Raw genomic sequence first — 10,970 nt, 5'->3', positions numbered from 1 at the left:
TAATTTATTTAATACAATTGTAAAAAACTAAGAAAATGCAAGATGAATGGAGGAAAAGTATTTTAATACCTATATAGAAAAATAAAGGAGATATTCAAAATTGTAATAACTATTGTTGAATTAAACTTATGAGTCATACGATAAAACTATAGGAAATAATAGTTGAACAGAGATTAAGGTTAAAAATGAAAGTCTCAGAAAATCAATTTAGTTTTATGTCTGGGAGATCTACCAGAGAAGCTATTTATCTTTTAAGAAGATTAATGAAAAAGTTTAGGGAAAAGAAGAAAGACTTGCATATGATATTTATTGATCTTGAGAAAAACATATGATAGGATACCTAGGGAAGTTCTATGATGGGTTTTAGAAAAAAATGGTATATGTAGTAGGTATACCGATGTTGTTAAGGATATGTATGTTGGAGTAATGACTAGTGTAAGGACAATAGATGGAGAAATTAGAGATTTTTTTATCACCATATGTACATCAAGAATCTACTTTTGAGTCCTTATCTTTTTGCTTTAGTGATGGACCAATTGAGTAAGAATATTCAAAAAGAGGTTCCATGGTGTATGTTGTTTACAAATGATAATGTATTAATTGACGAAACTAGTGACGGAGTAGAGACTGAGTTAGAATTTTGGAGAGAAACTTTGGAATCTAGAGGCTTTAGGATAATTAAAAATAAGACATAATATATGAAATGTAATTTTAGTAATGATAGGAGAAATATTGGAGATAAAATTAAACTTGATGATGAAGAAATAAATAGCACTTGTAGATTTTGATACCTTAGATCTATTATGCACACTGAAGGAGAAATTGAAGATGATGTAATGCATAGAGTTAAAATAGGTTGGGTAAAATGGAGAAGTGCTTCAAGTGTGCTCTGTGATCGTAGAATACCCTTAAATTGAAAGGGAAGTTTTATAAGACAGTTATAAGACCAGCTATGCTATATGGATCGAAATGTTAGGCGATGAAGAAACATAATATCCAAAAAGTAAAAGTTGCCGAGATGAGAATGCTTAGATGGATGAGTGGTATATAACATTAAAAGATAAATTAAGGAATGAACATATTCGTGGTACGTTAGGTGTAAGTCTTATAGAAGATAAGATAAAAAAAGGGATGACTCAGATGGTATGGACACTTGCAACGTAGGCCACATAGTGCATCTGTAAGTAAGAGTGACTTAGTTACTGTAGGGGGCAATAGAAGGGGTAGGGGTAAATCTAAAATAACTTGAGAAGAGATAGTAAATAAGGATTTAATATCCTTGAATCTATCAAAAGAAATGGTCCATAATCGCATAAATTGGCGGAAAATGACTCATATAACCGATCCCACATAGTAGGACTAAGGCTTGGTTTTGTTGTTATTTTTGTTGGATCATATTATAGTTTCAACTAAATTAATATATACATGCATACTATTATATTAAATAAACCGATGAGCTTTTACATTTGTAAAATAAAATATGAAGTCTCTAAACATTGTTTCTTACCTTGAAATTGATAAATTACCCAATTAACAGTGTGCATATTAATGGATTGTGATAAAAATAAAAAAAATATCAAAAACTATAGCTATAACTATATATATATATATATATATATATATATATATATATATATATATATATATCTAAATCACATCCACGAAAGAAGATATATCACCACTAACAAGATATATCTATATGTAGGCTCCAAATATTAGGGGTTAACTGCAAATGAAATAAAAAAATAAATGGTTTAGAGGAGAATCATTTTTAGTTAAGACAACCTAACAATACAACACTTTAGACAACCAAACAAACACTTAGATTTGGAATGATTGCGAAAAAAATTTAATTAAAATGCATAAATATAAATTAAAAATTATTAAAATTCAAAGATTTTGTTGACACAAAAAAAAAAAAAAAGGAAATGTGTGCCATCATAACTTCTCTTATATTATGTTGTAATGTGGGCTTGAGATGTCACGGTTGAATCATTTTTGCGCAATTCAAAATAATAATTTCTATTTTTGTCAATCGAGCATCTCCAGTCTGTCTTTGTGTGCAGGCACCCGCGAAATAAGGAAGGAAGCCATGAATGTGAAGGAAAGAATGTTGCAGAGGAAAGCTTGCACCAACTCCATCGCCTCTCTCTCTCTTCAATCCCTCTGAACCTCTCTCTCCTCCCACTATGCCTTGTAACCTCACACCACCATCAATGCTCAAGTGAAAAGGTTAATTTTCCATCGTTATTTGTGAGGTGAGATCAATCTTTGGCTTACAATTTTTTGATGATTTTATGTCCAAAATTGCCAAATTTAACTTGTCCAAGTGCTTGATTGCATTCGACTATCGTATAGGGAATATTAGTTTAAGCCACCCCGCCCCTCGAATACCTAAATATGAAACCCTTCAAGCTCTTATTTCCAAATTCTCATTGTTTCTTTTTAATTTAAATCTTAAAAATCAAAATTGATAAGGTGAGGATTTCTTTAATTTTGTAGATTGTCATTAATATAGATGAAAGGCCTGTAGTTTTCTTTTTCTGTTTTTTTCTTGAGGGGTGCGGGTGGAGGCAGAGGTGTTCGGGTAGGTTGCCTTAATTTGAAGATTACAACAAAGGTTGAAATCTATCAATTGAATTTTTGCTACTTATCCCTCTCTTTAAACTTTTGCTTTATGCTCAGGTATGCCATGATAGGGTAGATAACATATTGTTTGCAGTTTGTTATTTCCTCTAAAGCTTTTGACAAGGAGAGATCCATAGAGGTCATTCAGTGACTGAAAGGGAAACAAAGTGATGTCTCAATTGCAGAGGAAGTCAAGTAAATACACATTATCCCATAAAGAGTCTTAAGTCTCCAAAGAAGAAATGTAATTATGCATGCCTTGCAAAGACAAGCTTCTATGAATACATAAACAAACTCAAGACTAATTAATCAAAATTATTTTTCTTAAATCACCTGCGCTATCAGCCTATAAATATTATAATTGTAAGTAGTAAATTTGCTGAGGGATAAAACATAGGTTGAAAAACGCCTCCTCTCTCCTTAATTAAACCTATACAATGGCTCTAACATGAACATGCACGTGTATACCAAAATTCCACCTCACCCGCATCCCCCATACAATCGGAGGGGCTCCCAACCCAACCACTCTTTTTTTGGAAGATAACCACCGACTCACAGGCGCAAGCCCACTCACCTTATTACATACAGCAATTTGGGTTCACTTCATGGGATAAGAATTCAGTCAACAAGCAGTGTATATAAAACCTTTTAAGTCAAATGTAGAATTTCTTTTGAAGTTACATTCAATTAATTCATTTTTATCAAAGTCGAATGCTGTTCATGCTGCCAATGAAGAGAGATTACAGAGTAAATTGGGGGGGAGGGGGTGTTGTAAAATAATCTTTTGGCTCTGATACCAAACAGATTGATTCATGAGGGGGGTGACAATAGGGATAAAGCAATGGGAGAGAAAATAAACAAGACAAAAAGAAATGCAATGAAAAGATTTCAGTACCCGTGCGTCAACAAGCTGGGGGGAAAAATTACCCTCTCACTTTTCGCAAAGCCTTGGCAAGGAGGTGATTTGAATCAATGCAACTTGTTTATAGCAGAATCCAACAACTGTCCGTCCATTAAAATCGTCATTTTTTCTTTTTTCTTTTTTCCGTTTACATCCGTATAAGACAAGCAAGAGGAAGGGGGGAAAAGAAAACTATATTAGTACCTTGACCATAGAGAATTACTGCCAGGCAACTCCTTGCGCATTTGTCCTAGCTCGAGCCTCAGCTAGTGAGACAGCCATGGCCAGCATCATCTGTTCCTCAAAACTCTCGGGAATGATGGGCCCTGTCATAGTTTGAAAAGTGGCGCCATTGTCATCTGAAGTTGGTAACGCAACAATTTCCCCAGCATCTTCTGTAGTATCAGAAGTTGCATAGCTGGTTCCTGCTTCTGCTACCTCAGAACCACGCTCAATACACCATTGTCCATCATCTCTTGTGGCAGCCATACCACTGTCAGAAGACAGCTCAACAGAATTCTCTGGAGGGTAGCTCTCCCCTACTTGTTCCATCCTGCTAGAAAACCTGCTATCACCCGGAAGAATGTTGAATGCTGAAATGTCTCCATTGTTTGTAGTGGACTCTCCACCCATTTGCTGGCGCTCAGCTAGGGCAGCAATTGCACAAGCAAGACCTCCAGATGGGGATGAGGATGATTCGGCTACAGCTGAGTGATCCCCAATGCTGTCTTCTTCAGGACTAGTTTCACCATAAACTAGATTTCTGTGCCTTCCACTCGCCTGCCATAACATTTTTTTGTCAAATCCAAAATAATAAGCTGGGATAGATCAAGATTATTAAACAGAATGTTAATCAATTGCAAATTCTGATCTTTTACATAAGCCTACATACCCAATAATAAACCATTGGAACATGTTATCAACAGTACTTATCATATTATATGCTGAAGATGAGTGCGTTCATGATGTTTGTGTTTCAATGGATGCCATATGAAATATCACATCACTGCGGCAATCTTTAAATGCCTGAAGGTGTATGAGCAAATGTTTTCATGGCTAGCTTTCTATTTGCTTGACATTTCGTAAGACCACCAGCTTTGATTTGTGTATGTATGCTCCCAATGCCAAAGTTAGTATGGAGTCCCACAATAAAGGTTCACAGGTGGACCTTCTGAAAATGGAAAATGAAAATTGTTTTCCACAACTAAACAAGCCCTTAATATTTCCAAATTTTTGTACTAGACATTTCATACGTGTTTGACTTCATAAACTATTATTATTTATTATAGGATAAAAAAACCTAAATGGATCAACTGGTGTCAGCATTTTTGTTCTCTCTTTTCAAGAGGTTCCACTTATTAACATTCTACTTGATTCATTAGATAAACTTTCAGCACATTGAATACCTTTAAAAATCTAAATGGATCCATTAATGTCGGCATTTTTGTTCTCTTTTCCAAGAGGTTCCGCTGAATAAATTTCTACCCAATTCACTAGATAAATCTCTGGCACATTGAACACCAGTTTATTATAGAGAGTTCAATATTACCCTCCATTAATCATTACCGTCCCTAGGGTGCATTACAGACCAAGTGTGTCAACATACAACTCAAGCAAACACAACAAATAAATGTTGCTTTTCAATTTCTCAATTATTAGATTTTTTCAAGTACAATTGTAAGAAAGATTACCCAAAAACTTGCAGACGATTCATACTTTGCCTGATTTCTATTTAAGTTTTATCCAAAATGGCATCATTTTAGTGTATCTACTACATAAATGCTTAATACATCAATTTAAAGCAGTTACCTGGATGGAAAGCCAAATTGCTTCCATGACCATTATGTCCTCTAGATCCAGGTCAAATTCATCGTCCCTGTATTTTTAATTACATTTAGAAAAATCAATTAGGCACGCAAATCATCTAATTATAACTGTATCAAAGCATTTTGTCAAACACAGTACATATTAATTAGCAACAAAGCAGACAGAGCAACAGGTTCAGCATGTTAAAGAAATTGCATATACAACAAAACCAAGCTTTAGTCCCCCACTAGGTGGGGTCGGCTATATGAATCATTTTCCGCTAATTTATGCGATCATGGACCATTTCTTTTGATAGATTCAAGGATATTAAATCCTTACTCACTATCTCCTCCTAAGTTATTTTAGATCTACCTCTACCCCTTCTACTGCCCCCCACAATAACTAATTCACTCTTCCTCACAGTCACAGGTGCACTATGTGGCCTACGTTGCAAGTATCCATACCATTTGAGAAAAATTGAGGAAAATGAAGCCAAGATATCTATATTGATCAAAATAACAGTAAAGTATTAATTTTACAATTCCTGGATGCCTATCCGGCTATCCCTATAAAACTTCCAACAATATGAGCACATTTCTGAGCAGTGCATATCCAACGCATTATATAAAGTCAGGTTGGTTAGTATAATAGGTGAAATAGCTATAATCCGATCCCAATACTCTACATTCCAAAATTAAGCCAAGATATCTATATTGATCAAAAGAACAGTAAAGAGTATTAGTTTTACAATTCCTGGATGCCTATCCCTATAAAACTTCCAACAATGAGTACATTTCCAAGCAGTGCATATCCAGCGCATTATATAAGGTCATGTTGGTCAATATGATAGGTTAAATAGCTATGATCCGGTCCCAATACTATTCACTGCATTCCAAAATTTGGTCATATTTTCTTTGGTGAACAATTAATTTCAAATTCTCACTCAACTGTATTGATGGAACATTTCTAAATAGCAAATATATAATTTTCCATTCCATTTATGCTTATATTATATGCTTTTAAATTCCACCTGAATAAATTAGTGGGGTTACTGATGCAGTACAAGATATAATTTTTTTATTCAGTTCATTACATAATTAACTTCAAAATTCCACCTGAATAAATCAGTGTAGTTCCCGATGTAGTAAAAGATAATTGTTTAAATTTCCCATTCATGATTATTATGATTGGAGACAACAAGAATTCTAACAGATGACATCCATTTCAGATTCAGAATCACACTAGTGCAACAAAGAAATTTTTTTCAACATAAATTATCAACACAAAAATCTAGTATTTATATTGACCCAAAATGTAACAGCTTAACCTTTTAGGTAAAGTGATAAGAGAGAATCAGTTACCAAGATATCTTAGGTTCTACTCTTGATGCACGCAGTTATTGTTTGGCTGTCAAAAACTTATCTTAGTTCCCGTAGTGATATCATTCATAATTTATTTCTCTCCATGTGCAATTGAGCTGGACATCTGATGTAGCATTAAGGCTTAATAGACATAGTAAGCCCGCAGCCTAACAGCTTAAGCTTTTAGGCAAAGTAGTGCCTTTGCATGTTACCAGAGCCATGGTTGCCAAGAGATCCTTGGTTGGAGTCTTCATGCCCGCATTTATTGTATGGTCATTAAAAATTTGTATATTTTTTGAATTAAGTCATTCATTTTATCCATACTTTTAAATTAATACCCTGATAATAGGTTGCCAAAACAATTGAAAACCATAAAATATAGTTTTTAGTTTTTCCATAGACGGATGAAAACTGTCAACAAAAATAGAAAACTAGCAACATCAACAAACGCTAATTAGTTTCTTCACTATAAGAAACTAAAATAGAAATTGAAAATAGAAATGATACCAAACAAGCCTTTAGATTTTAGGTAAAGTGGTAATCTAACAAATCTAAAACTAGAGGTTGCAGAAATCACACAAACGCTGAGAACCCAAGTTTAACGGCAGTTTATACAATGTTTTAATGCCAAACAAGCCCCAAAAAATTTAAATAAAAATATCAAATTAGTACACACACCTCTAAGGTAAACAAATTCTTGTCAAAAGTCACCTTCAATTTGATAACACCATAATGCAATTAAACTATCTTCTCAAACAAAATTATCCAATTTCCAGATTCACTATCAAATTGATCACAATGAAGGGAATAAATCACACTTCTCTCTCCACATCCCTGTTTTCCTTTTTGTGTGTAAGCCTGCAGCTACCACATCATATCACGTGTCTGCAGAGAGCATATAATAGACGCCCTTAATTTTGAAATATTCCAGATACTAAAAATTATCTGAATTATCCCATCTCCATATTGACCAACAAACTTTTCTTCTTAGATAATAAAAGAAGCTATATTAGTTAGATAGAAAAAAGATAAGGTACAACGTGCAGGGACAAGGGGTCCAACGAACTGATCAAAATGAAGGTGATAATTTACTTATCTCTTTCTCTTCCCCTCTCTACATCCCCAATTTCCTTTTAGTACATGCAAGCCTGCAGCTCCTGCATAACGTCAAATGTCTGGAGAGGGCAAAATATACACGTCCTTAATTTTGAAATATTCATTCTACATGAAGTTAATTAAATTACAATTAAGGGATCTCTCTCTCAACCCCCCCCCCCCCCCCAAAACCCCCAAACAACAAAAGTTAAGGACCATTGATATTCATATAAATCTTTAGGAAACCTCATTAATCTTTGAAATTTTATTAATTTTTATTTTCCATAATTTTTATTTTATTTTTTACTTTAGGAAAAGTGATATTTTGGTATAGTTAGGCCCTAGTTGTTCTGCTTGGTTCTGAAGATTAGCAGTTTATAAATCAGGCCTTGTCATGTGTTTTTGTTATAATTTGGAAATGAAACTTTTTTCTGCACAGAATGTTTGCCCCCACATCAATTGGCAATGAAGCACAGTTGCTGAAATGCTGCAACCATTGTCTGACTGCCTGCAAAAGAATCCTAGCTGGCTAGCCCCATCATCGGTTGCCACTGCCAACACCATCAATTACCAAAGCCAATTGGTAACTTCAAACTAGAAACCTTAACCCTTTATTTGAAAACCCCCCCCCCCCCCCCCCCAAAAAAAAAAAAAAAACCAAAACACCTACTTTAAATCCAAATTCCAAACATGACCTCTATCAAAGCCCCAGGCCTCTATCAAATTCCCAATTTATCAATTTTTGAGTTGTAGACCCTTTACACCACCCAAATCAAAATCCTTTCATTCATGCACACCCCATTGCACCTTGTCTGGCACAACATCAAATCCTCCCCCATCACATCTTGTTGTCACATATTGCAGGATCCATGTCACCGATGCAAGCAACCAAAACAAGACAAGAAACTTGCCAACATGGCCCTAGCACCTTCCACATCATGGGAGCTCTAAAACCATGAGTGTATCTTTCCCTCCTCCTGTCTTTCGAATTGCAGCTGGCTAAACAATCACAAAAATTGAAGGTGGAGCAAGGATGTCACATACAGCACAAAGAGAGGTGATAAAATGAATCCCTGCTGAACAACTTCATGTGTATATATGGAAACATTAACGACCCCACTTTGGCGTCAACTCCCCCCCCCCCCCCCCCCCAAACAAAAAAAAATCCATGTACAGATATTGGTTGAATAGTAAAGCTAATGGAATTTTGAAAAATAAGATATTCTACAGCTAATCCCTAACTACTTAACTAAGGCAAATATCTCATAACTCATAACTGATGCAGTACTGCTACACCTGTGAAGCACATTAATAGTCATGTACTTATGCTAGCCAAATAATGAATAGGCAGTTTGTAACGGTCTTGGGCCCAACTCTGGTGAGGTGTTGTCCGCTTTGGTCCACTGGCTTCACAGGTATGTCCTATAAAAGGCACCTCAAACAGTTGGAGTCCAAACCAGCCTTTATAAGCCCAAGATCTCCCTAGTACACATCCGATATGAGACCATGACAGGATGTCTCGTCTGATCTCTAACGCCCTCGTCAGAGTAACTTACACCTCTGTTAAGATCCACCCACATGATAGTACCCCCAAGGTGGCTTTGATACCAAATGTAATGGTCCTAGACTGAACTTTGGCGAGGTATTGTCCACTTTGACCCACTAGCCTCGTAGGTTTGTGCTATAAAAAACACCTCAAATAGTTGGAGTCCAAACCATCTTTATAAGCCCAAAAAATCTCTCTAGTACACATCTGATGTGGGACCGTGACACTGAAGATTTTTTCCTTCCATTTTGGTTATCAATCTGATCTATTCAAAATTTTCCTGAACTTGGAAGTGTGGGTAGAGGATTCACCAAATAGCACCTTCGAGACCCTCTAGCACTGTGTTTCCATGCAGAGGATCCCTCCATGCCACAGAATATCTTTGCAACTTACTTATCTGTCAGATTTCTAATCTAAGGATCCTTATAATCTTTCCTCCAACCAAGCTGCATCACCAGCCCACAACCTACCTAACATAGTTTCTATGGTCTCTACTTTTTGACATCCTAAAAATTGTCAATATAAATTCTAAATTTCAATCACAAAAATTACTATCTTTTGACAATATTTACCTAGTATCAACAATTATTCATAGTGTACTAGAGAGGAATCATTAGAAACATGGAAGAAGAATTTGATTAAATTATAAAAAATAAACAAAAAATAAAAACAAAGAATTACTTAATCTGAAAAATTAAATGAAGATATATTACACAAGCGTAATGTGTGTTGGAAGACTAGTGTCATTAGGACTTCAATTGGCAATTCCATGTCAATAGAACTAGGTTGGATTTTTTGGACAAGCGGAAAGAGTATGCACGTCTACTATAGCTTCTCCTATAACTCATAATGCACCTTAAAAAATATGATTATGGCATCAAACTTGGACAACTTTTCAATGGTGAAAGCAAGCCTAGTATCTTGTTAGATTGATTTAGTGGTAGAATTTTTATTTTATTTTTTTTATTTTATTTTTTTTTGTTTTTGTTTCTGAATTTTTTTTTTTTAATTTTTTTTTTTTTTTTTTTTGCCTTTGAGAAAGATCCAAATGGGGGGAAAAAAAACGATTGAGAGCATGTATCGGCTCATCTCTATGGATGAGTTGAGAGCATGTATTGGCTCATCTCTATGGATGAGTGTCAATGGTGGCAACAACTGCAATATCTATGTATGGGATGATATCTGGCTGCCATCACAGAGCAGAAACAAGGACAACATTCATGAGAATAAAAAAATTGAATATTAGTGGAATTCAGCCTCAACCTGGAGTTCGGCGATGATTGGAGGCTCATGTATTGGCAATGCTTCTTATATTTGTGGGAATTAAAAAACCTGGTGAGGCATGTGGTCAATATCAAAACAGACCCCTAAGGAGTTTCCAATGACTTCTTTTCCAATTGCAAACTTACCTATATTTGCATACAATTATATAGAAATTCATAACTACTTATTACTTTCAGTATTTAAAAAAAATAAAAAAATTATACAACCCAATGATGTAGCCTGTTTCCTGGCGAGTTGTAGTCACAGCCCCTAACGATGCTCCTAAGGTGAGTGACCTTTACTCACTCAACTTGGAGTATTGATGGCATAGTAAAGAACCAAAAATACTATTTGGTGAATAAAAAAGCAT

At 35.1% G+C, this 10,970-nt stretch overlaps 1 protein-coding gene across 2 annotated transcripts in view; it reads right to left on the bottom strand.

The window, feature by feature from the left end:
• Nucleotides 1-3,274: 3,274 nt before the first annotated feature.
• Nucleotides 3,275-10,970, bottom strand: part of LOC131144379 (E3 ubiquitin-protein ligase DA2L-like) — a 28,121-nt gene continuing 20,425 nt past the window's right edge. The window contains exons 8-10 of one of the 2 annotated variants that reach the window (XM_058092990.1): nt 5,339-5,405; nt 3,734-4,309; nt 3,275-3,630 (exon numbers count right to left, since the gene is read on the bottom strand). In XM_058092990.1, coding sequence (XP_057948973.1) covers nt 3,749-4,309; nt 5,339-5,405 — 628 coding nt within the window. In that variant the 3' untranslated portion in view covers nt 3,275-3,630; nt 3,734-3,748. Of the gene's footprint in view, nt 4,310-5,338; nt 5,406-10,970 lie in introns of both variants that reach the window. The other variant, XM_058092989.1, reaches the window with a different exon arrangement.

The sequence above is a fragment of the Malania oleifera genome, chromosome 12, assembly GCF_029873635.1.
Source record: "Malania oleifera isolate guangnan ecotype guangnan chromosome 12, ASM2987363v1, whole genome shotgun sequence".
In the NCBI taxonomy this organism is placed as follows: Eukaryota; Viridiplantae; Streptophyta; class Magnoliopsida; order Santalales; family Ximeniaceae; genus Malania; species Malania oleifera.
This window is presented reverse-complemented; position numbering and strand designations above follow the sequence as displayed.